At 32.8% G+C, this 27,843-nt stretch overlaps 1 protein-coding gene across 1 annotated transcript; it reads left to right on the top strand.

Annotated features, from left to right (window-relative positions):
* The first annotated feature begins 6,191 nt into the window (after positions 1-6,191).
* On the top strand, positions 6,192-9,253 carry LOC18593100 (laccase-14-like). The gene is made up of 6 exons (XM_007020152.3): positions 6,192-6,349; positions 6,439-6,590; positions 6,684-6,928; positions 7,070-7,195; positions 7,789-8,736; positions 8,843-9,253. Exons 1-6 carry the CDS (start codon positions 6,257-6,259, stop codon positions 8,974-8,976), a joined length of 1,698 nt encoding a protein of 565 aa, XP_007020214.1. The 5' UTR covers positions 6,192-6,256; the 3' UTR covers positions 8,977-9,253.
* Positions 9,254-27,843: the final 18,590 nt, after the last annotated feature.

Here is a 27,843-nt window from a genome sequence, read left to right as displayed (position 1 = left end):
TAAAACTAGCTGGCTTTTTGTGCTTGTTGGCTTGCTTTTGGTATCTGGCAGTTGATGAATAATCTTCTCTCGAACTTCTTCATGGAGCTTCTTTATTTGCTTAGCTTGTTCTTTAGCATCAGTACTAATTTCATAAGTAGTTGGTAACGTAAGAAGGTCTAAAGGACTTAGAGGGTGTTTTCCATACACTACTTCGAATGGATATCTTCCAGTGGTTTGGCTCATAGAATTATTGTAAGAGAATTCTACTTGTTCTAACATAAGATTCCATTGGCGAATATGTTTGCCTACAAAGCTTCTCAATAAGTTTTCTAAACTTTGTTGACCACTTCTGTTTGACCATTCGTGTGAGGGTGACTTGCTGAACTAAACTACAAATGAGTTCCTATTTTCCTTTAGAGTGTTCGCCAAAAATGACTCATGAACTTACCGTCTCGATTTGAAGTGATGATTTTGAAATTCCATGAAGACGTACAATTGCTTTGAAATACAAATCGGTTATGTGAGAAGCATTATCTGTTTTTTGGCATCATACAAAGTGAGCCATTTTGGAAAATCTGTCAATGACCACCATTACAGAGTTCTTTTGCCTTTGAGTTCTTAGCAAACCCATAACAAAATCCATACTCACATCTATCCAAAGAGCTTTAGGAATGGGTTATGGTTTATACATACTAGTGTTTTGATTTCCAAGCTTGGTAGTGTGGCAAGTACGACACCTTTGAATGTGTCGGATGACATCTCGTTTTAGCTTGGGCTAATAAAATTTTTCTTTCACAAGAGCCAATGTTTCGTCTCTTCCAAAATGTCCAACTAATCCTCTATTATGAGGTTCCCAAATAATAGATTGGCATAGAGAACATTGAAGGATGCACAGTTGGTTACCTTTGAGAAAATACCTTTCTTGTTGGTAAAATTGTTAATAAGGATGTTGAGAATTGAACTTCCATATCTCACCAAATTCAATATCTTTCTTATACAATTCTTTCACAACTTCAAAATCAACAACCTTTAATTGTAAAGTACAAAGAAGAGTGAGGCAACAACTTAAAGAATTGGCTACCTTATTTTGCACACCTGACTTGTGCTTGAGAAGAATTAGAAAGGCTTGGAGAAACTCACTCCAAGCTGCATGTTGGTGATTAAGCTTGTGTTGGGAGCTAAGATGTTTGAGAGCTTCATGGTTAGAATACAAAACGAATTCCTTTGGTAACAAATAGTGGTTCTAATGGTCTAGGGCTCGAATAACGGCATAAAACTCTTTATCATACATTGAGTATTTCAACTTTGCATTATTGAGTTTCTCACTAAAGAAGGCAATTGGTTGTCCCTCTTGAGATAGAACAACACCAATACCTATATTGGAGGCATCTCAATCAACTTCAAACACCAAATCAAAATTCAGAAGTGCAAGCACGAGAGCTTTAGTAATCCTTTCTTTCAATTCCTCAAAGCTATGTTATGCTTTAGTACTCCATATAAAACTATCTTGCTTGAGGTATTCAGTAAGTGAAGCAACAACATAACTAAATTTTTGATGGAAATGCTAGTAAAAGGAAGTTAATCCATGAAAGCTTCGAACATCATGAAGTGACTTTGGAACTGGCCAGTTGATAATAGCATCAACTTTATTTTAGTCCACTTTAATTCCTTGGCTTGACTCAATATATCCCAAGAAGATAACTTTATTTATCATAAACTAGTACTTCTTTAAGTTAACAAAAAGCTTTTGCTCTCGAAGTACTTCAAGGATCTACCGTAAATGTTCCAAATGCTCTTTCTGACTTTGACTATGCACCAAAATATCATCAAAATAAACAATAACAAACTTCTTAATTAAAGGGCAAAATACCTGATTCATCAAGTGCATAAAGGTGCTAGGTGCATTAGAGAGGCCAAATGGCAAAACTGTTTATTCATATAATCCATCACAAGTTTTAAATGTAGTTTTCCATTCATCTCCAAGTCGTATTCAGATTTGGTGATAACCACTATGCATATCAATCTTGGAGAAAATAATATCACCTTGTAGTTGATCCAACAAATCATCAAGTCTAGAAATGGGAAAACGATACTTGATGGTAATTTTGTTCATGACATGACAATCAATGCACATACGCCATGTTTTATCTTTTTTGGAACTAATAAAGTAGGAACAACATAGGGGCTAACACTTTTTTTTACTAAGCCTTTCTCCAAAAGTTGCTTGATTTGACGTTGTAACTCCTTATGCTTTTGCAGACTCATACGATGAGCAGGCTTGTTTGGAATTATAGATCTAGGAATGAGGTCGATGGCATGATGGATATCTTGCATTGGTGGCAGTCTGTGGGGTATCTCATCATGTAAACATTACAGAACTCTTCAATTATGGGCTTGACATCCTTGGGTAAGGATGAAGATACTTCATTATCCTCACAAATTAATAAAAGGTATAAGAGGTTTGACTTATGATAAGCTTTGTTTAGGCTAGGCATAGAGATGAGTGCTTTATCTTCCTCTTGTCTTTTTGGTCGGTCTTCAAGCTTTAGTGGAGTCAACATAATATTTACTCCATCCTTGACGAAGCAATAAGTATTCTTGTATCTATCATAGTGAGCTCGAATATCATATTGCCATTGGTATCCCAACAACAGATAACATGCATCTATTGGGATAACATCACACTAAACTTCATCTTGATATTTATTTCTAATAGAAAATTGAACACAACAACGCTTCGTTACCTTAACTTCATTTCCTTTTCTCAACCATTGTAGCTTGTAAGGATGACGGTGTGTCTCAATTGGAAGCTTTAACTTTTCCACCATGTAGTTGGTAACAACATTTTCGCAAGTTCTACTATCAATAATGACATTGCAAAATTTCCTTTGCTATGTGCACCTTGTATAGAAGATGTTGTGGCTAAGCCAACTTTCATCTTTCAGTCATCATAGTAGTGTTGAGGTTACGGTGAACAACAAGAACTTCTCCATGGTCAACAGGAACTTTTTCTATCTCATCTTCGTTGAATATTTCTAGATCATCTTCTACTTATTCCATGATAGGTTTTTTCATAACTTTTTTTCTACTAAGGAGATAATTCTTCGATTTGGACAATAAGAAGCAATATACCAAAATTCTTGACATTTGAAGCACTTATTGTTGACATTAGAAGCATGAGTAGAAGTAATTTTTTTATCATTCTTGCTTGCAGTTTTGGAAAAGTTTACCTTTGGAGGCGGAATGGTTACCGAACTTTATCTCCCACAATTTGAGGTAGAATTTTTTTGTTTAGCTGAACTCACTAAGCTTTTTCGTGATCGTTGTTTCTCAACCATTAATGCTAATCTGATGACATCATTTAAGTTCTAATATGGTTGTAGTTGAACAACATTAGCAATTTCAACATTGAGATCTCTAAGATAACGAACTATAGTTTGTTTTTCAGGTTCCTAAACATCACACTTCAGTGAAGTTGCTCAAACTCCATTGTATATTCTTCCACTGACATCATTCTCTGTCTCAAGTTATGAAATTTAATAAAAATTTCTTATTGATAGTGCTCAAGAAAGAACTTACGCTTGAGTTCTCGACGAATCTTATCCCATGTTTTGATCTTGTTAAGGCCTTCCCTTTCTTGTTGCTGTTTGAGATTTTCCCACTGATAGAGGTGTGCTTATTCAATTTAATTGCAACAAGTTTCATACGTTTTTCATCAGGAATATTTTTGAGCTCGAAAACTCTTTCCACTGTGTAAAGCCAATCAAGAAAATCATTAGGGTGAAACCTTCCTTCAAACTCCGGAATGTCTACTTTGATTCCCAAATCTCTATTAGTAGCAATTCTTAGACGACGTATAGATACTTCTTTATCAGGAGATGATTCTTGATGGAAAGGATTTGTATTATCCTCTTAATCATTGGAGCTACTGTTGTTGATTTGAGCAGTATCACGTCATGTGAGTTGCTCTTGTAATTCTTGAAGTTGGTGACGTAATTCCTCTACCTCGATCTCGTGAACATTTCTTTGATGATTTTGGCATCTTGGCGGCATTTTGTTGTATGGTGATGATAACGTGGTGATGCAGAAAAAAATGATAGAATTATAAAACAATAAAAGAAACAGAATTACCTGAACAAGGGGAGTTGAAACTTGACAGGAACTCGAACTATGCAACGAATAATGATCCTTTCGCTTTGATACCAAATTGATGTCGAGGCGTTGTGAAGACACTTAGACGTTGTGAAATACACCAATCGTAGTGAGGTTAGAAACCTCACTAAAGTGAACACCAATCTTGACAAGGTTAGAAAACCCCACTAAAGTGAGTAATGGCTAAAATCTCACTTTGGTTGGCTAAACAAAAAATACAAAAATCTCTTATTTTTCTTAAAAGAGCCTAGAGAAAATAGGCAAAATAACTATTTTTAAGGAAGAGAGTTTTCTAACTTTCCCATGTGAGATTATTGCAATTCTTAAATAAATAAAGAAATAAGAAAATAACCTAATCTAAATTTTCCTTGAGTACAAGTAAAGTAAAAGATAACTTAGTCTAACCTAACTTAATGCGCAAGTAACCTAAATAATATACTCCTGCATCAACAGTTCATCAATTATTAGTAATAATGACTTATTTAACTCAAAAGAAAATATAAAAGCTTAATTAAAGGCAATAAAAAAATATTTATTTAAATTTTCATGAAATAGCTGAGGGACTTTTTTAACTATTATGCATGTTATTTGTTTTTGTTTTTGAGTTTTTAATCAAATATATTATATTGTCTTTTTTATTTTACACTTTTGTTTTTTTACATTTTTTAAAAAATAAAAGCAAATAACGAAATTAACAATTAAATGACTGACTGTTGTCAGTGGGTGAGAAAAAAAGAGAAGCAATTAATGAGTTGTATTATCTTTAATGTGGAAAGTAGATGTAATGAAATTAAAATTGGCTCAACGAATTCGTTAAATATCTCAATATGCCTTAGTTGTTAAGAAAGAGTGGAGATGCAGAAAATGCCATCGCTCAAGCTTATTAGTGCTTTTTGTTACATTTGCTTTTCATTTTTTAAAAAATTGGTATAAAATAAAAGTAAAACATAAAAAGAAATATCATAATTAATTTGGAATATATAATAATTAAAATGTAATTAACATCAATTACAATATAATTAATCTATATAAAAATAGAATCATGCGCTTTGTCTTCTAAAAAAATTTCATATCTTTCAAAAAAAAGTATTTTACTTTCGTATCTAAACAGGGTTTTTATTTTTTTAAAGTAAAAAATAAATAGCAAAAACTTGATCGAATAGAATTATTTTGAAGTTCAAATTTCACGAATAGAAGTAAAGTTCATATGGAAAAAGAAGAAATAATTTCTCATTCTAAAATTTAACACTCAATAAGTTTTCGTATGAAAAAGAAATAAGTATTCATATGTTAAAAAAGAGAAAAATTAATGCAATTTTCAAGTTATCAAGTGACAATAGGTGAAAGTTCAAATCATAATACTATTTTTATGATGAACAAAGGATTCAGATAGGTGGGGTAATTAATTATATAGAAGGGATTCAGCATCTTGACAGGAATCTGAACTGAATGACTTGTCTTTCACCTCGCACAAGAAGCGACTTCGAATAACAGTTATTCGCTTGAGTTGACTTGCATTTAGAGCAAGTCTCCTCCAGAAGTTCACACTGTGAAAGCATTAACAAAGAAATTAATTTCTTTTCAGGTATTGTCCAATGAAACTAGAGTGATGGACTTTCTCTTAAACCTCGCAGGAAGCAAACTTCGAATAGCCGGGAATTGCTCAAGCGAACTTGTTTGCGGAGAGCTTGCTGGTTTCCTGCTTAAGTTCACACCGGAAAATGTAGCCTTCAACACGGTTTGGAATTTAAAATGGACAGAGTAGTTAAATACTTGTTGGACCCTCTTTTTGACAATTGGTCTCACTCAATGTCAAAGTTTCGGGGTCCCAATGTCGAACTCAGTTAAAACTCAGTGCACGACAATGAGCCATACAAAAAATTAGCGATAATTATCAGAGCATGGTCCATTATTTCACAGATAACTTTCAGACCACGTTTTCCATGATATTTTTGTTTTTTGGGGAAGATACGATTACTATGGTGCTTCGCCAGCCCCAACCGAAAAAATATTATAATAAGCATCAAGCTTGTCAAGCTTTTTCTATAAATATCTCATTCGGGCAAACTGGAGAACACAAACCGCAGGTCCCAGTGTAGAGTGTTTCATTTGCTCATCAAGGATGGGTTTAATCTCGGGGTTTTTAGTGTTTATGATCCTTGGTTCTCCGCTTTTCAGCAAGGCTGAGGGTGCTACTCATAACTATCTATGGGTTGTAAGTATATAGCTACTCAATATGCAGACTAGTCCTAGAATCAAATAAAATGTTGGGTTTGATAATCGTTCGGGGAATAATACTTGCAGGTGAAGGAGACTAATTTTACAAAGCTGTGTAACACATCCACAGTTCTTACCGTGAACGATAGCTTTCCAGGGCCAGAGATTCATGCTAATAAAGGTGATACTGTTTTTGTCACCGTTCAGAATGATGGCCCATATGGTATCACTATTCATTGGTATATTGATATTTTCTCTCAAACAATCTCTAATGTTTAAATTCAAGAAGCAAAAAAAGGCGTACCAGATTGAGAAAATTTTGATATCTGCAGGCATGGAGTTAGAATGCTGAGGAATCCATGGTCAGATGGTCCGGAGTACATTACACAATGCCCAATAAAACCTGGAGGAAATTTCACTCAGGAGATCAATTTGTCGACAGAGGAAGGAACACTCTGGTGGCATGCCCACAGTGACTGGTCTCGAGCCACGGTTCATGGTGCAATCAAAGTTTTTCCCGCCAACGGAACCAGTTATCCGTACGATGAGCCTGATGGAGACCAAACAATTGTATTCGGTAGGTGGAACACTGATGATCAGCATGATTCAGAGCCTGCTGATAAGTTTAAATGAAAAGTTTTTCCCTATCAATTCTGTTTTTGTTGACAGCGTGGTGTGTGTTACTAACTGTTAATCAACACTTTATTCTTGGTGGCAGCCTCGTGGTACAAATCGAATGTGATGGACGTATTAAATGAATCTCTGCAAACCGGCGGTGATCCAAACGTTTCAGATGCTTACACCATCAACGGTGAACCTGGAGACTTATACGACTGCTCTAATGGTATATATATAAATCATAACAACCCAAACATGGAGAATCATATCGTTTTCTTTCTTATATACAGGAATTTCCTTTCAGGATTATCTCTGCTTTTGAGTCCTCAAAATAAATACTAGTATAACTTTAAACATGACAGTACTCTTGTCAGATAATGGCGAATTAGGGAGGAACACAGAGATTCTTGGACCTTGAATTCTGTAGACTGTACCGACCACAACTGGCTGGTTATTGCTAAGCTAATGGGTGATTGGTTTATGCACTCTTAAATTTTTCATAAAATGCATTTGACTAGAGAAAAATCAGATTACTTACAGCAGGGTCCATCTACTTTTAAACTGTCGAGTTTTGGTAACATAGTAGTGATCGAACTATCCGATTACAATACTTTTAGCGTGAGATTGATAACTTTGGGTCAAGCTAGATTGATAATTTAATTATCTGGCTTATCCTACCAAGATTTTGATTTCTAGACGTTAATTCAAGGTCAAAAGGGCACTACCTAACATTCAACTTGATGCATAGCGTCCTTTATTTTATAAAATTTGAATTTGGCTCAAATTAGTAATGCCAATATGGTTCGTCTCTGGTTGCAGAAACAATGTACAGTTTGTTGGTTGAGACTGGCAAGACTTATCTCCTCCGCATCATCAACTCTATCCTGAACGAAGAAATGTTCTTCGCGATTGCAAACCACAACATGACCGTTGTTGGATCCGATGGAGCATATGTCAAACCCTTTTCCACTGATTATTTGTTCATAACCCCAGGCCAAACAATGGACGTTCTGCTTACAGCAAACCAAACAGCAAGTTACTACTACATGGTTCTTACTCCTTTTCTTGATACTGACTCTTCATATGACAACACTACCTCTAGGGCACTCATCAAATATAGTGGAAATTATACAACGCCAAGCACAATTCCTACTCCAACGTTTCCTAATATCAGCGACTCCATATCTGCACAACTCTTCGTTGTTCGCTTGAAGAGTCTAGCAGATGCGGCTCACCCAATCAATGTCCCCCAAAACATCACTAGACAAATCTTCATGACAGTATCTGTGAATCTATTTGCTTGCCCCAATTCAACAGGTTGTACTGTTGATGGCGATAATAAGCTGGCAGCAAGCTTAAACAACAATAGCTTTCTGTCGCCATCAACCGCTCTACTACAAGAATATTATGACAATAACTATAATTTGAGCCATCTTGTTGGTGAATTGCCAAATAAGCCGCCCACTCCTTTTAACTACACGACAGTGGCGAACATGTCTGCATATACAGAGGAAGGAAGGCTGGTGATAACATTGAATTATGGTGATGAAGTGGAAATTGTGTTCCAAGGGACGAATATAGGAGCGACGCAGAATCATCCCATGCATCTTCATGGCTACAGCTTTTACTTGGTTGGAACAGGTGCCGGAGATTTTGACAATGGCACTGACCCTGGCCGGTTTAATTTGGTTGATCCACCAGAAGTCAACACCATTGCAGTCCCTAGAAAAGGATGGTCTGCTATTAGATTTAAAGCTGACAATCCTGGTATATATTTCTTCTCTTCTCTCTTCCTGGTTATATACTTACATAACATAACATATTTGATTCATGCACTAACCCCCATGTTTATTAATTTTCCTTTTTGTATCAGGGGTTTGGTTCATGCACTGCCATTTCGAGAGGCATACAACTTGGGGAATGAGCACTACTGTTATAGTGAAGAATGGAGCCACCAACGCAACAAGCATGCGTCCACCACCTTCTTATATGCCTCCTTGTTCTTAATGTTTCATCACTTTAGTGCGTGGTATTGTTAACATCGAGTGTGTGGTGCATGAGAACCCTCATGCTCCCCTGCACTTGCTTGTGTCTCTTATTTTCATAGTGACATGCAGCCTATGCATGCACATACAAAATGTATGCCTTCTGCAGTGTGTTATATATAGCAGAAGAGTTAATAATGTTGTGTTTGAATCATGCATTGAAGTGTTTACTGCTTATTAAGTGGTGTACAAAGTCTTTTAATTAATGAAAATTCTGAGTGTTAGTTCCCTTTCTCTAAGTTCTTCTCTCTGTTTCTCTGTTTGCTTACTGCCTTTAAACCTTCACAGCAAACCAGTGTTTATTCTTTGGAGTTTTTTTTTTTTTTTGGTTAAGTCATTGAGAAGCTTTCGTTAATGAAGTGTAAGAGTAGAGCTAGTCTACTGACAAAACTAGGGAGATGATGCTAGCCATGTGTGGTAGAGGAGGCACCTGACTAGGGTCAAAGTGCCCACAATATGTTATTGCCTGCATGTTTTCAGATTTATCACGTAAATGCACGTGCCGTTAACAAGTAATATAATAATAAATAGAGTACTGAATCCCACAGAGAATTTTATCAATTTTTGTTAAATACTAAAATTATTGCAAACTAATCTTATTCAAATAAACGAAACAAAATGATTAACTAAAAGCAAATCTAAAATTAAACAATAGCTAAATTGAATCTAAAAGCTGATGGCAAATATTAACTAGCAAAATTAATCAATAAACAAGCTTAGGATTACAATATCTCTTAACACTTCATCTGAACTTTGTTGCTCTCTTGACTTACTAAATGGATTAAGTTGCTAACCTAGAGTTCTCAAATTATTTCTAAGTCTTTTTTAATATTCTTATAAAAGTATTTATTTTAATCAATTAACTATATTCTTATGAGAATTGAATTAAAGACAAACTCATTAAGCTCGGGCTCTAATTTTGTCTACATAAGACATATAGGTATATTCTTATCCTATACGTAAATCAAATTACCCAATCAACTAAGTGAACTTGAACTCATGCTATTCCATTCATGGCCTATATTAAACTCCTCTTTCCAAGTTGCATTTAGGTTTTTAGATTAATCTAATTGGTGATCAAGCAATTAGAAGCATTAAACACATGACTAGAATAAACAACTCGTATTCCATTGATCATAAGCAAGAGAGTAATTAAAAATCCAAACTACATGTTGAGTTTAATTGTAATCCTAGATAAAGAAAATTAGTTCATGATGAATAATAAAAATACAATCCAAAGAAATTTAACCGTAGTAACAATTCAATAAAATCAAAGAAACAAAGAAGAAAAGAATACTAGAGATTGTCAAGTCTTTGATCTTCAATCTTCTAAGTGTTTCTTTGTTTGCTTGAGTGCCTGACAACTCTTTTCTTTAGAGAAACCCCTAGCTTAATTGTCTCTTTCAATTGCCTCAAAGATGCACTTAAATAAGCTTAAAAAAAACCTAATTTTTATAAAGTTCAAAAAAACCTCGACGCCACACTCTTTGTCTCCACTATACACTCTGTTGCACTCAATCAATTTGTGATGCAATTTTCTCTTGGATCTAGGCTGAACTAGCAATGTGGTAATCATGAAAGTTGTAATCCTATCTTTTAGCTTTCCAATGATTCAAGAATCAATTCAATTGAACATCTAGAATGAGAATTATGCTAAAAATACTATAACATGTACAAGAGAGGCACTGACCATCCATGCACTTTTCTTCACCAATTGAAGCCTTTTAATTTGTACACCTACAAACGCATAAGACTAAATCAATACTAACTAAACTAAAAGCAATTTAATGTAAAACTAAAATAAAACAACTTAACATGATTTAAAGTAACCTAAAAAAAGCAACTAAAAACACCTAATTCAAAACCTATATTTCAACAACTTAGCCAATTTAATGCTCAAAATGTAATAAAATAACTACATGAAATAGAGTTTTTAACGCATTGTCGATGGCTATATGCATCGAATGACTTTAGATAGCTAGGCTATCATATTATCTTACGGTTAGAGTACCCTCGGATTGTTATTGTGATCTTTTTGAGTAGGCTCCACGAATGAAAATGTTTGAAATGCAATTTGAACTTAGAATTTGTTTTTATTTGTCTTGTGTAATGATTTGGAAAAATATAAGTTTGGGAATGTAGATTGACATGATTCGTGATTAAACTTTGACTATTTTGAATGAGGGATGTTTAATCCTCTTGCTGGAGTTAAAAATATGAAAATTACAGGTTTGGGAGCCTTTTAGAACACAAGGATTGATTCCTTAAGCATTAGGGTTGTTATATCACCAACCGAAAAAAGAACCGATCACATCTTCGTGACATTGGTAGTTGGAGAGCTATCTCTTCTCGGATTTACCACGCAAGTGCATGTATCATTAACAAGTAATGTAATGAAAAGTAAAGTATCATTCCTATAAGGAGTTGCACCAAAATTTTGCTAAGTACTAAAATTAACACAACTTAATCTTATTCAAACAACAAAATTTAAAATTATCGAAAACTAAAGCAACTAAAACTAATAACAAAAATCATAATTTAAAACTAAAAAAATCAATTAATCAAAGTCTAGAACCACAATATCCCCTTAACACTTTATTTTAATCTCTTCTACTCTCTCTTTACTTACTAGGTAACTGTGTTGTTAACCTAGAGCTCTAATGTATTTATAAGTCTTTTCTGATGTTCTTATAAAAATATCTCTCTTAACCAATCTATTATATTCCTATGCAAATTGCAATTAAGAAAGACTCATTAGGATTAGACTTTAATTATGGCTACGTATGACATGTAACTACATTCCTACCCTACATGTGTTGTCAATTTTGCACATGCAAGTATATGTATCAAACAAGTAATATGGACAGCAAGTGTAAATTATTATTCCCACAAAGATGTGTTTCTAGAGTTCACTAAGTACTAAAATTATATAACCAATTAATCTTATTTAAGCTAACGAAAATTGAAAAGCTAATCAAAGATGAAATTAAAAATAAATAATAAATTAACCAACAAAAACTAAATATGTTGAGAAAAGCAATAGATTAAAGACCTAGGATCATGGGTCCATTCAACATTTTATCTAATACTAACTTTTCTTGTTATTTATCTTTCCTAGGTAATTTTACTAACCTAGAATCTAAAGTTATGGACAAGTCTCCGTCAATATGCTTATACAAATACCTAACTTAATTCTATATGACTCTAGGAATCAATTAAATTAAGTTTATTAAGCAAGTGTCCTAATTTCGCTATGTATGGCAATTGGCGTGTGTCTATCCTTATTGCTAATCAGATTACCTAAGTGATGTAAATATACACTATTCAAACCTTAGTTTAATCTAAAATCTCTTTGTCAAGTCTCAATTAGATTCACAAATCAATTAATTGTTGATCAGGCAATTAAAGACATGAAGAACAGATTTGAATAAGTAAAATGATACCCATTCGTGATAAATAACAATAAAAAAAGTATTCAAACTACATGTTGAAATCCACCATAATCTTAAATAAGCAAATTAGTTCATAATATATAAATAAAACATTATCCAAGGAACTATAGTCACGAATTCAAAACACAAAAAGAGAGAAATAAACTAATGTCAAAGCTTGGTTGATTGTTAATCTCTCTCAATTGCTCTTGAATTCTTGATTGATTCGTAGCTCCAATTTCCCAAAAAAGCTACTACTGTCTCCTCTTTCTGAATGCTCTTAAAAAGACTCATGAATATGTGCAAGATGCCATACTTTCCAATTTTCTATCAAAATTTTAATTTTGGAAACTGAGGTGGTGCCACGGCTCCGTGACAAGTTTTGATAACGTCGCGATGCTCTTTTTATGGCGCCGTGGCACCATGCTCTTGGCCTCTAGTACGATGCACTCATCATGCTCAACACCACAACCCTGATTCTCTAGCATTGTGATGGCGGTCCCATCAGCACCATAGCCTTGAGTGTCTCAGCGCCGCAGCGTTAATCACCATGCTGCCTTGTTTGCAGTCTGCACTTATGTATCATCATCGGATGTGATTTTCACTTTAATTTGTTTTGAACTAGGTGAAGTGGTAAATACAAAAGTTGTATTCTATTCTCTTAGCTTTCCAATGAATAAAAAATCACATCAATTGGACTTTTGCAGCTCAAGTTGTCTTTAAATTTCTGCAGCATGTGCGAGTGGCACTATCATCATACTTATGCTATCATAACTCAATTTCACCTTGCCCATCACATATCCTGCACAAAACCATAAAAGAAATTGACATCAACTTTTCTTAAAGTAAATTAAAATAAAATAAATTCAAATTAAACTACAATAACTTAATTTAACTAATCAACGTGTAATCTAACTTAAATTAAAAAAACACCTAAAATACTAAAATTTGAACCTAAAACTCAAAGGTCTACCTACTACAGTCCCCAAAATGTGTTAAAAATAACTCTATAGAATAGAGTTATCAACATGCAAATCAAATCAATCATCTCATGAAATTGATATTGAACATATGTTATTTCATCCAAAGCTTACACTAAACTCTCTCTTCCAATTCTATTGAGGTTACCCTATCTATCTAATTGGTGATTTGGCAATCAGATGCATTAAGCACAAGATTGAAATAAACAACTTAAACACTACCAATCATAAGTAAAAAAGAGTATTAAAAATTTAAATGACATGTTGGGTTCAATTGCAATTCTAGATAAGAAATTTAATTCCTCATAACTACTAAAAACATCATCCAAAAAATTTTAACCATCAACACAAAACAAGGAAAGTATAAAAGAACTAAAAAAGAATGAAAACTAACATTTTTGTCGAGTCTTTGATCTTCAATCTTCAAGAGTTTTTCCTCACTTTCTTGCTTGCTTGATGGCTTTTTTTCTTAAGAGAAAACCTATCTTAATTGTTGCCTTTAAGTGATCTGAAGAGGTCTTAAATAGGCCCTAAAACCTACTCAAAATAAAAGTCCATATATATCTCTATCTGAGATATCGTGTAGACGCCACTCCCCAGTGCTGAGCTTTCTATTTAGTGTTCGTGCACTCCTTATCTTCATGGTGCCAAAGTGCCCAAGGTTCTGTCTTGTCTTCTTTTCTCACTACTTCAAATTGTGACTCTATTTTTGCCTTTATTTACGTTGAACTGGGTAAAGTAGTAAGCATGAAAATTATAGCCTTGTCTCTTAGCGTTCCAATGGCTCAGTAATCATGTTAATTGAACTTCTAAAATGAGAGTAATACTCAAAATATTAAAACATATGTAGGAGAAACATAAGCCTTTTATGCACTCTTCTTTAACAATTTAAGCCCTTTTCATTTTCACACCTACAAAAGCAACAAACTAACTCAATAATGACTAAACTAAAAGCAAATTATCATCAAAATAAAATAAAACAACTTAAATAAAATCAAGCCAACAAGATTTACTAAACTAAGATAAATAAATATGAATACCTAATTTCTAAACTAAATCTCAAGAACTTAGCTAATTTAGTACTCAAAATGTTACAAATAACTTTATAACATAGAGTTATCACTATTTGTGAAATCTCACCTTGAGTAAGATTATAAGTTAGGAGATCCTTAGGTGAGCATATAGATTGCATGTTTTGAACATCAAACTTAGATCGAACCTTTGAAAGAATTATTGACACTTTTTGTTGCTAGTCACTTTTGAAGCAAAAAATTTTCTAAGTCTGGAAGGGGTCAAAATATGTGATTTTTATATAATAATCGTTTGGAAATAAAAAATGACAGTAATGATTCCTTTGGTTTTTTGATGATCAAAAATGAATTTTTCTTAATTTTTAGAGCATGTTTGCTAGGTTAAATGGGAACCGTAAATTTAATTTCAATCAAACTTTTTCCATTTTGTTCTCAAAAGCAAAATTTAGATTTTTATTCTTTTGGATTTTGATTTTTTTGATATTTTTATTGAATCCAAAAGGGGGTTGTTTACTTATTTACATTAAATATCTTAAGGAAATGGAAAGTAAAAAGCAAAGAGGACATTTACTTAAGTGGTATTTAATGTAAATAAGCTTGGCAGGTTTTATAGGCAATCTGTCTCAAAAAATTGCATTCTGTCTCAAATGTATCGATACATTTAGCCCAAAAAGGGTTTCTGATGAATATGTATCGATACATGTTCATAATGTATCGATACATTTTCCTCATAACCAAATGTATTGATATATGGGCCAATGTATCGATACATTTCGTTGATTTTAGAAAAATAAAAGGGGTAAAAACGTATTTTCACACCTTAACTTATAAATATATCACTTTTTCAAGGGATGGCAACCCTCAGCCGCATTTGCAAGGTAAAACATCTATTCTTAAGCTCTTTCAATATATTTTTAACCCAAAATTCTATTTTTAAGATTCTAAATTTGGGTTTTTATGGAAAAAGATGACATTTTTAGCTTTTAAATCTTTGGCTTCGGATTTTCATAACTTAAATAGTTGTGTTATTGCACAAACTTTCTACTGGTGATTTACGTTTAAAAGTTTTATGATTTACTTAAGCATCTAAGCTCATTTAAGGTAAGGATGGAAGATTTATGGGTTTCTAAGAATGGGTTTTAGCTAGAAAATTAGTTTAGCCAAAGTCAAGTATTTTCAAAAGTACCTAGAATGATGATTATGAAATTCTTACTCTACGAAATGATTATGATGATTGTTGTATGATAGGAATACTAGAAAACTCCACGGATAATGCCAAAAAGGAGTTGTGATTGGAGTTAGGAATCGACTTTCCAATTAGGTGAGTGGATACACTATTTTCAAATTATTTTGATATGTAAAGCTAGCATGATTTCGATGAAAAGGATTGTTTATGTATGTTGAAAGTATATCTCTAAATTGGTTATCAAAAGATTTGAGATTTTAGAATGAAAATGATTTTCTAAGAATATAAATTGATAATGATTGTGATGTGATTTACTCAATGGTTTTTAAAATGTTTACGAATCTACTATCTATGTAAATACTCTACTATGTATTAGTTTTCAACAAAGGGGGACAAGCACCTTATGTTTGAAGTCCACTTGATTACTCTGGTCTTCAAACTAGTGTGGGTACGAATTATTATATGCTTAATTATAGATGCTATGATGTGTATGTTTGGTATGATGAATGCCATAAAATTATATATATGATGTAAATTCCATATACTATATGAGATGATCAAGTATGCATGATGTATACTATAGGATGGTGTATATGATGTAAATTTCACATACTATATGAGGCGATTAAGTATGCATGATTAATGCAATGAGAATATGTAGATGATGTATATTCCATATACTACATGAGATGATAACGTATGCATGATTAATGCTATGAGAACATATATATGATGTATATTTCGTATACTACATGAGATGATTGAGCAAGCATAAATCCCATGAGATTATGTATATAATGTAAATTCCCTATACCTTATGAGATGAGTAAGCATGTATGTGAAGGACAATCTACATACCACATGCTATGAGTATGAGAACTCAAAGAGTGTGATTGATACCACTTTCACGGGGTGCAAGTGACAACTTCACTCTTATAATGCATCATAAAGTGCCCAAAGGAAATGGAGATATACGTTGTTAGCCAAAGGTACAATGGGGATGTACATTGCCAGCCCAAGGTTGATGGGAGTCAAACCATCATAATTTATGAGTTTTAATGTTAATGAAATGATTATGGTTGTTATGTTTATGGTATGTTGTATGTTGAGTTCATTGAGTAATGTTTATGGTTTATACCTTATGATGGCATGAGAATGTGCATAGTAAGAAGAATTAAGCCCTAAAAATAGTTCCCTAGATGTAAAAGGACTTAAGGAATAGCAAAAATGTTGAGATTGTTTAGAAACTTGGTCTCTGTGTTCAAGGTATCGATACATATGGAGCATGAATCAATACATTCTAAATAGATTTCCATAAGAGGCTTTCTGTGTGAAATGTATCAATACATTTTACCAATGTATCGATAGATGCTTGAAAGTATCGATACATTCAATAATGTATTGATAGATATGGTATAGAAAAGAATGTTTGAGTGAATCTGATGAGGATGTTAAAGGTAAAGGATTTTTATAGGTTTATATAAGTTTGTTTGCAAACAAAAGGTATTTAAATGAGTTTAAATGACATGTATAATGAATTTTTTGATTTGGAAGTTAGGAATGGCATGAGTTATAAATGCATGATTACGAAATACTCTTATCCTCTAGCTTGTCCCCTTCTTGTATCCACTCACAGAGTCTTTGTGACTCACACGTTATTTTTTTCATTTATTTTGTTGCAGGTCAATGATAGCATCTGATAGCAGCTAGTATCATGGATACCAGTATCCAGTCTTCATTCCTTGGTAAGTGTCTAGCAGCCACTCGATGTCTAGAGGGTCGGTCACGTTTCGTTAATGAGTCGATCTTTACTTTATGTTATGTTTACAGACTATGAACATGTTTCTGTTGATATCGCCAATGTTTGGGCACTTTATGTAAATAATATTATGTATGAGATCATGATGATGGCTCGAGAGCCTATATGGACACCTGACGGTGTTGATGATGTTTAATGTTTATATTATTATGCACTATAATAGTGGCACTTGTTAATGCACATATAGGTGTATTCAGTTGAGCTTACACAATTAAGTTGAGAATTTCCTTTATTGTGTACTAAGTTTTAAGAATGTATGTATTACGATTATGTATGTTAATGGATGTGATATGATGCTTTCGCATGAGATGATGAATTTTTGATAATGTTATGATAGGAGGCTTGCTTGGGCCTAACGGGTTATGCTCGTTTAGGTTCATACGCCGGTCACAATCTTTCCCAAAAATGGGATGTGACACTATCACTTTTTTGCAACAAAAATATGAGAAACTAATGTGTGAGTCACAAAGATTCCTTGTGTGGATGCAAGAAGGGGACAAGTCAAGGGTTATAGCTTTGCACTGATATAACTTTCAAATAACTATGCATGTATGAGCTTTCAAATCCACATTTGTCAACTTTACAAATAAATATAATTCAAACATTTGAACTCATAGTGAAACCTTTTAAATAAAATATTTAATCATTAAGATATTGAAAATAAATTTACATTAAACCTTTAAATGTCTTTCAAAACCTTTTGAAGTCATTTATATCTTTGGAATAAATATTGCATGTAAATCCATTTTGAACATATCAAAAGGACTACCTTACCCATCCATCATTTCGTTTGATTGGTATCGAGACATTTTTCTATGGCTTGATACCTCAACCATATAAATTACTATTTTGACTTTTATCTATTTTATTTGACTATCTCTACTTAAGATCAATCTTATGTCTTAACTTCCATTCATTATTTACTCAGAAACCTCATTCTAAGTATTTCTAGCATAACACACATTAGAATAGATAAGCATTTTACACATTGGTCAAGTCAACAAACGAGCTAAACTCTAGCTAATGATTATGAAAATGTCCATATCTTGTTGGACATATATTGGTAATGGTATGTCCCCCATTATCCATAAGACTGATAATGGTGTAGTTTCTATTATCCTAAGCATACGTTGCACATGTGGGAATGGAATCACTGCCTCACTCCTGTTCTCATAAATAGATGGTAATGGTATAGCCCCCATTAACTTAGGTAACCTTTCATCTTAGATCAGTCTATCAATCGTACTCATCATGTAATTCATCATTGTCTTTCAACATTTGTCATGTGTATGGCATCTTAAACATGTACTTATACTTATGTCATATAGCATGTGGATGCATCATCACATACATTTCACACATAGCACACATCATGTGCTCATTCATATCTCATATATTGTGTGGAAACAACATCACATATATAGCAACATAGCATACATCATATGCTTATCCGTATCTCATTTAGTATGTGGAAATAACATCACATACATAGCAACCTAGCATTTTCCATACAATTTATGCTTTTTTCATCGAAGAGATGGTTTCGTTCAAAACAATTGGAAGGACTTGTCTCCCATTGTTGAAAACTATTACACACACACACACACACACACACACACACACACACACACATATATATATATATATATATATTTTTAAAGCATGGTTTCAATCACAAACATATTTCCACCTTTAAAACTAGTAATAGATATCATGCCAATCAAGTAACTCATCAAATCATGCTTTTGGCTTTACATACAAAAATACTTTTGAAAGCGATGTATCCACTCACCTTGATAAAAGTGTGCTTCTAAGCCTTGTTTCGTCAGATCTTGTTCGTTCTACGGTACTCGGGCTCAACAACTCCTATCACAATAATTTCTAACATAAGTTTCCTAATTATTCTGGCAAACCCATTTTTTAAACTAGTCGAGTTACCAAATATTCTTCATTTAAATTCAAATAAGTTTCTAAACATTAAACCAATGCCATATATCAATCAACCTTGAATATCCTTACCCCCACAACCTTTTTGGAAGAGCAAAAACTCAAAAATCCTTAACATAATGAAGGATTAATTTGTTAAAATTTGTGGAAATGAAGAGTTAAGTTAATAATATGAGATTCAAACTCAAAAATGCTAAATCTGTCATGACCTCGTACTCCCCTCTAGCCCGTGACAACCGTCGCGATGTCCCGATCGACACTCATTATTCGGAATGTTAATCGGAACCTTGCAAGGCTTTAATATCAGTTTCTCATTTCCCCTGTTAGTAATCATTGCCAAATATCATGTTCTAAAAGATTTTAAGTTATTTTCAACTTAAATCAATAAAAAAATGATTTTTGTCTCACAGGGGTATTTTGGTCATTTTTTTCCAAAAATTTTGAAACCAGCTAAAAATGTAGTATGCGAGTATAAAACGCATAATTCATAATCAAAAATAAGTTTAAACGTCTAAAACCTTTAGTTAAAATGAAATTATGACTATTTGAATATAATAAAAATATTCAATAAAATATTCTATTTTCTTATAAAACAATATTTATAGAGTTACCGGTAAATAATTTTTCTAGTGTAAAAGTTAAATAAATTCATACATACTGTAATACAGATAACCAAAGTATAAAATTTAATTTACAGTGACACGTAAGCCAACGAATGACCAAAAGTATCAAAAGTGGTAAACCTACAGTTTTTGAGGATGCAAGTCCAACTGTAGCCCTCAATAAAGTGAGCTATCTACCAACTATCTTGAGCCTGAAATGGGTGGAAAGGAGGGTGGTGAGATTATATAATCTCAGTGAGTAAACAAATATCATCTAAAATATCTAAAGCTGAGTAAATGGAGACAAATAAAATGGATTAGCATAAAAATGATTCATAGCATTTCGAACTCATTTTAATAAGATAAAATAGATTCATTTCACCCAAATAAACAATGAGGCTTATGATTTTCTGAAACGTTTGGCTCGTACCAAAATTATTATTATACTCAGTTATCAGGGATACCTAGGCCAAGGGCTATCTCAACCGAGTTCGCCAAGGTTGTTAAAAAGTCATGTACGCATAAATCATGTTTTTATTTTGAAAACATAGCCGTTCCTTGGCGTTGGCTGAGTTCACCCTCACGTGGTGGTTTGGCTTGAAGTGAACTCTAAAGTGTTAACCTCAAGAGTTATCCATCCGCGCTTCTCATACTGAGGTAAGAATATAACAGGGTTACCGTGCCCCTCTATTAGGCTGGTCCACGAAACCAGTCCACTGCTTTGACCAATTTATAACCCACCAATTCAATAAAATTCAACAGTATGATATGGCAATTATTTTATTTTACAGCCTCTTAAGGTAAATCAACAGTTCATACATTTTTCATACATTTATCAATTCAACCATTCATGCCAATATTATCATAAGCCATTCAATTCAAACCATGATTTATAATACCTCAATTAGTCTCCAATTACTCCATTTTCCAAAACCATCATTCAATTTCAAGACAATTTTATAAAATCATTTCATTTATTCACATTTTGCTTTTAAAACATAAAGATTTACCATTTAAACTCATTTTCCATAAAATCACAAAAACGAATTAAAATTCACTTCAGATAATCAAGATGATGATAAGGTTACTCATTGTAATGGAAATCGAATTTCGAGTACTCCGATTCTTGATCCTCGGGTATTATCTCTTTATTTTTGCCAGAATGCTCACCACCTAGACATAATGCACAATAAGCCATTTACTATATTTGTGCTAAATTGTTAAAAAACCAATTCAGGCTCTATACTAATGCATGAAATGGGATGTAAATTGTTCAGATTATCGTCTAAACATGGTGTTTTACACAAATTCAATTATGTACCTAAATAAAATGGTATTGGCCTTATTTAATCTATCACTCGATTAATTGGCCAATACGTCCAATTCAACTCCAAATAATTTCATTTTTCTCCCAATACTTCAAATCACGAAACAAAAGTCAAATGACATAAAATTTAGCAAACCATCCTCACATTTCTTCTTGAGAATTTCGGCTATGGTGAGTGCATCAACACTATGATTTTTCCTACTTCATTTTCTCACCATAATTCATCATTTCGTAACCAATTCACTTGAAATAAAATCAAGTCCACCATCAACACACCATAGGAAAGATTCGGCCAATGGAGGTTCTTGAGGGGTATACGGTTTTTCATGCTAAACATTACCATTTTCGGTTTCAACCACCACAATTCATTAAATTCTAACTAAATAACATAAGACATCACAAGATTCATCTTCAATATTGTCTTTATGAAATTCGGCCAATGAAGAATCCATGAAGAATATGTGATTTTTCTTACTTGTTTTCCTTCCAAACATGATAAATCAACTATAAACACTAAAATATCTCAAAATCTAACCAAATAAATCATCAAATTTTTTCTCTCTAAATTCGGTCAGCCATGAATCCTTCATGATATCTTGTGATTCAACCATGAAAAATGCAAAAGAATTCATAGAAAAGATAAATCACAAGTTAGAATTGAAAAATCTTACCTTTTGTCACTTGATTCTTTGAAATTTTGTGAATTTCTCTTGAATTTCTTAGCTAGGTTTTTGTTCTTCTTCTTTTCTTCCCTTTTCTTCCTTTGGCCGGCCAAGAGAAATGAGTTGGGAGGGTTATGGGCTGATTTTTAAAGCCAAATAATAAATGGATGAAAATTTAACACATGTCACCATTCCATTGGTCCATGTGTCATACTTACCCATTAAGCAATCTCTCTCCACCACTTAAATTTCCTCAATTATCCATGATAATATTGGGTAAAATTCATGTGCTGGACAAGTGTTGGGTGGTGTAAAATTACAATTTTGCCCTTAGGGTGGCAAAATGACTATTTTGCCCTTATGCTCGGAAAAATGTCTAAATTAAAATTTTTCACTTCTCAAACTCAAATTATACTCCAAATGATCAATCTTAGTCAAAAATTTCATCCAACACTCACATCTTAACCTTAGGTAGCAAAATGACCATTTTACCCCTAGGTCATGAAAATTCCAATTTGACTCCAAATCGGTTCTCGAACTTCAAATCACTATTTTAAGTCATTCTGGGGTTTTAAAATTCTCAATTTCATTTTAAAATCTCTATTTGGACTAGTTCGAGGCTTAATTCAACTTAATTGTACCATTTGGTACAATACCGTCCTTTAACGATTTTCGAGGTACCCAAGTAAGCAAACATGCATTCTCATATAAGAATGACATAATAAACATATTGTAGAGCCGGGCTTGACAAAATCTTACCTTAGATTCAAGTTTAGGAGGTTGGATCCTTGTCAGATGGGGTTTATGAGGGTTAAGAGTGGGTTTTGAGGTTGTTGAAGGCTGAAAAAGGTTAAAAAAAATGAGAAATAAGAAAATGGGCTTGAGTTAGGGTGTATATTTTTAGGTTTTGCGAAACCCCCATGTCGAGTAGGAGAATAATTGAGAAATCCTTAGGTAAACATATAGATTTCATCTATTGAAACATCAACTAAGTTTTTAACATTTCAAAAATTCATGTTTTGATGTTTTATGATGATGTGCATAGGTGGACGTAAAAAGGAGTCTAATTGGACAAGTTTTTCAGCTTAGTTTTTTCATACTAGAGCAAATCTATCGATACATGATTCAAATGTATCAATAGATTTTACCCAAAAGCAAATTTGTCACAACTCGTCTTGACTATGATTGACAAAAAAGCTTAGCAAGCAAGCCTACTTGACCCAAGCAAGCCTACTTGACCCAAGCAAGCCTCTAATACCAAATCATATAAATATCCAAATATAACATTTGAGAGAAAACTTTATCTCATTTAAATATGCATGTTTGTACAATTGTGCTCAGAGTATATGTATGTGTCCTTTGTAAGTCTAGAACATTTTTACAAAACACATATTTATGTGTAAAACCATCCAAAACAAAAGAAATTTGCAAATTCATATACTAACATATAGTTTCCCAACCAATGGCCAAGTATAAACATTTATCAAAGTTCTAACTAAAGAAAAAAAATATGACTTGAACTCAGACTCAGCAGAGTGACTTGACCAAAGATGTGTAACCTCTAAGGGATGCCTTGATGTTCACCTACCAAATGCTAGCCAAGAGAAGACTCACTTATTAAGCCAACCAAAGATATATGGATTTGACAACTAAAATATATATTTTGTTGGGTGAGATATAAAATCCAAATGAGCAAATATGGGAGGGGGAACAAGCAAAATGGATGAGTGTTTAAAAAATATTTTTATACAAAGCATGCCACTTTCCAATTCGTATCCAAGATTTGGTCAAATGCATTTAAAAAAGAGAATTTAAAATCATTTTTAAATGCCATAAATCATGCCCAAAGTACCCAAGAATCTTAGTCTAAGGATGCAATGTATTTCCACTATCCAAGTGTACTATTCTACTAGGATCGACCTCTCCTTGAAATGGGGTCGATGCTTTAACAAATAGAACACTTCTTGAATGTTTTGTTGGCTCGGGGCCTATGATACTTGGGGGTCGATCCTAACTTTTCCAGAATTGAGAATTCGAGTTTAAAATCTTCCAATTTCACCTCTATTTCCTTGCAATTAATTTCCCTTTCAAATCAAACATTTTTAAGGTTCCAATCATCAATATTTCCACATTTGATGACATATTCTCACCAAAAATTCCAATCAAATCAATTTCTTAATCAAACATTCCAACATACATTAAGACCAAATAGCTTAAATGTAAGAAGGGGTGCATTGCAAAATAAGAATAATATATGAGTAAAAATAATTCACATATGATCATGCATCAATCCAATTATCCATTAGTAATAGGGCACGTGTTTGTTTGTGCTAGGATCCATGGTCCAAATCTTAAAAGGCGCTACAACACCTACCAAATCCAAAAATGTTAAGGCATCTAAATATTTTTGAAGATGCTAAGGCATCTAGTATTTTAAAAGATGCTAAGGCATTTAGTATTTTAAAAGATGCTAAGCATCTAAGTATTTCAAAAGATGCTAAGGCATCTAAATATTTCAAAAGATGTTAAAGCATCTAAATATTTTAGAAAATGCTAAGGTGTGAAACCCCAAATTTTGCATATTATAGTAATTTGGTGAAAACTTGAATTTTGATGAATTATATGTTGCTGATGATTATATTATGGATGAATGATGGTTGAAGGAATGGTTGAAAAAGGAAGCCAAAAGAATGTATTTTAGCAAGTTTGAACTTGGAAGATCGACCCCTAATGGTTACAAGTTGATCCTATGGTAGAAAACATGAAAATCTTGAAGAATTGAGAAACCTCAATCAACCTTATAACTTCACCAGTTGATCCTAAGGTAGATCACTTGAAAATCTTGAGATTTGAGAAGTCCCAATCGACCCTATAACACCTGTAGTCGACCCTAGCCTTCATTTTTCATTTTCTCAACCTCTAACTCATCCCAAAAACCACCAAACCATCCTCTAACCTTTCAAAACCCCATCAGACAAGCATTCAATCTTCCAAACTCAAGTCCAAGGTAAGATTTATTATTTTTTGGTCTTAATCACAATGTTTCAACCTAACTTAAGGGTTTTGTAAATTTCAACTCATTTAATCAAAATTTAAGCTAGGATTTTGGAGGTTTTTGTTTTTCAACGAGGCTATGGAGGTAAGAAGGATTAAGGTTTCATTATATATAATTTCAGTCTGAAGTATTTGTTGTTGATTTTATCACGTAAGTATACGTATTTGTGAAATCCCACTTTGAGTAAGAGGATAAGTTAGGAAATCCATACGTGAGCATATAAATTATATATTTTGAATATCAAACTTAGTTTTAACCTTCAAAAGAATTCATTAACACTTTTGGTTGTCTATCAATTTTGAAGTAGAAAATTTTCTAAGTTTGGAATGGATCAAAATATGTGACTTTTATAGAATAATCTTTTGGAAATAAAAAATGAAAACAATGATTTTCTTTATTTTTAAATGACCAAATATAATTTTTTCATAATTTTGGGAGTACGTTTGCTATGGTAAATGAGAGCCACAAATTTAATTTTAGATAAACTTTTTCGATTTTGTTCTTGAAACCAAAATTTATATTTTGATTCTTTTAGACTTTGATTTTGTTAATATTTTTATTGAACCTAAATGGAGGGGTGTTTGCATATTTATATTAAATATCTTAAGTAAATGGTGAGGAAAAAGGAAATAAGTAAAAAGGAAGACCTTTACTTAAATGGTATTTAATGTAAATAAGTTGGGTAAGTTTTTCTAGGCAGTTTGTCTCATAAACTGTATTCTGTCTCAAATTTATCAATATATATTCATGATATATCGATACATTTAGCCTAGAAAGGGTTTCTGTTGAACATGTGTTGATACATATTCATAATATATTGATCCAACTTTTTCAGAACCAAAAACAATGATGCATTGCTAAACATATCGATAAATTTTGTCGATTTTTGAAAAAATTAAAATGATAAAAGGGTATTTTCACATCCTATAGTATAAATATGACCCCTACTTTGAGGGTTTTTCATTATAAGCTGCCCTTCATCAGTTTTTTAGTAGCTCTAAGTTCTCTCAAATCCATTTTCATCCCAAATCATTATTTTGGAATATTGGAAGCTTAGTTTTGATTTTTTCAAACAAAGGTGACATATTTCAACTTTAAAATCTTGATTTATGAAATTTCCATCACTAAAAATATTATTTTTATTCCCAAATTCTTCTGTCAAATCTTTAAGCATGAGATGTTATGATTTTTCTTAGCATCGTAGCTCACCTAAGGTAAAGATGAAGGATTATGGGTTTCTAAGCATTTATTTGGTTGAGTAGCAGTGAGTTATTTATGTATGTTGAAATGATATCTTAAATGGTTTATCAAAGGATTTGAGTTTCAAGAATGACAATGATTTTCTAAGAAAATAAATTATTAGTGATTGTGATATGATTGACACAATGGTTTTCAAAATGTTTACAAATTTACTATGTATGTAAATATTCTACTATGTAGTAGTTTTCAAGAAATGGGGACAAGCACCTTATGTTTGAAGTCTATTCGATTACTTTGGTCTTTGAACTAGTGTGGATACGGGGATATTGTATGCTTATTTATAAATGCTATAATGTGCATATTTGGTATGATAAATGCCATAAGATTGTGTATATGATGTAAATTCCGTATACCATATGAGATGATTAAGTATGCATGATAAATGCCATAAGATTGTGTATATGATGCAAATTTCATATACCATATGAGGTGATTAAGTATGCATGATGAATGCCATGAGAATGTGTGCATCATGTAGATTCCATATATTATATGAGACGATTAAGCATGTACGATTGATGTTATATGCTAATATGTACGTATTTTCCACATACCAAGCTATATGAGTATGACTACTTATTTTGAGTGAGGTATAATTCTACTTTCGGGGTGTAGTGATGACTCCACTCTCATGATGCATTATAAATGCCCAAGGTGCAATGGGAATTGTGCATTGCCAGCCCAAGGTGTAATGTGGTTCGTGTATTACCAGCCCAAGGTTGATGGGGGTCAAACCATCAGAATGTATGAATTAACGATTTATGGTTGATAGAGTTATTTTGACACATTTTTGGGACCTAAGTAGCTAGATTTGTGAGATTTAAGGTTCAAATTTTAGTATATTAGGTGTTTTTCTAGTTTAAGTTTGATTACATGTTGAGTAGTTAATTTAAATTATTTTAGTTTAATTTTATGTTATTTTTTAAAAATTAATTTAAGAGTAGTTATTGTTGATTTCTCTTATTGCTTTTGTATGAAATTTGATGAAAAAAGCTCATTTGATGAAAATCAGTGCAAGTATGGTGATAACTTCATTTGTATATATTTCAGTATTGTTCCCATATCTCTCTATACAAAACACCAAATTAGGTGATTTTTGGACCACTATAATGTTGAGAGGAAAGGCTACAATGTTTATGTTTACCACTTCACCCACTTCTGATCAGATCATGGTCAAAACATTTGTCTAAGTCAGAGCACTATAGTAGTATGCGTGGACTGAACATGACACAGTATTTCAAGGATATCTTTCATTCCAAAAGTCCAATTGACTTGATTTCTAAACCATTGGAAATATAAGAAAATGGGCTAGAACTTTTATGTGTACTAATTTGCCTATTTTGAATCAGATCAAGACGAAAATCATGTTTGAAATTGATAGAATGTAGCATCACTAGAGAACAATGGCAGCGGCACTGAGCTAGAATGGTGCACCATACATTTTTTTGAGGCTAAAGCACTGTGGTGCCAAGAAATCATGGCTACGATGTTATTGTAGCAAAAATTCAGCACCATGGAACCAAAAAATC

The sequence above is a fragment of the Theobroma cacao genome, chromosome 8, assembly GCF_053813885.1.
Source record: "Theobroma cacao isolate CCN51 chromosome 8, ASM5381388v1, whole genome shotgun sequence".
Lineage (NCBI taxonomy): Eukaryota > Viridiplantae > Streptophyta > Magnoliopsida > Malvales > Malvaceae > Theobroma > Theobroma cacao.
Note: the sequence above shows the minus strand (reverse complement) of the source record. Positions and strands in the feature narration are given on the sequence as shown.

Excerpts from the sequence above, each read along its gene's own strand:
- LOC18593100 (XM_007020152.3), top strand. The coding sequence starts at position 6,257 with ATGGGTTTAATCTCGGGGTTTTTAGTGTTTATGATCCTTGGTTCTCCG. Across the intron at positions 6,591-6,683 it reads TATGGTATCACTATTCATTG|GCATGGAGTTAGAATGCTGA; the intron begins GTATATTGATAT and ends TGATATCTGCAG. Across the intron at positions 8,737-8,842 it reads ATTTAAAGCTGACAATCCTG|GGGTTTGGTTCATGCACTGC; the intron begins GTATATATTTCT and ends TTTTTGTATCAG.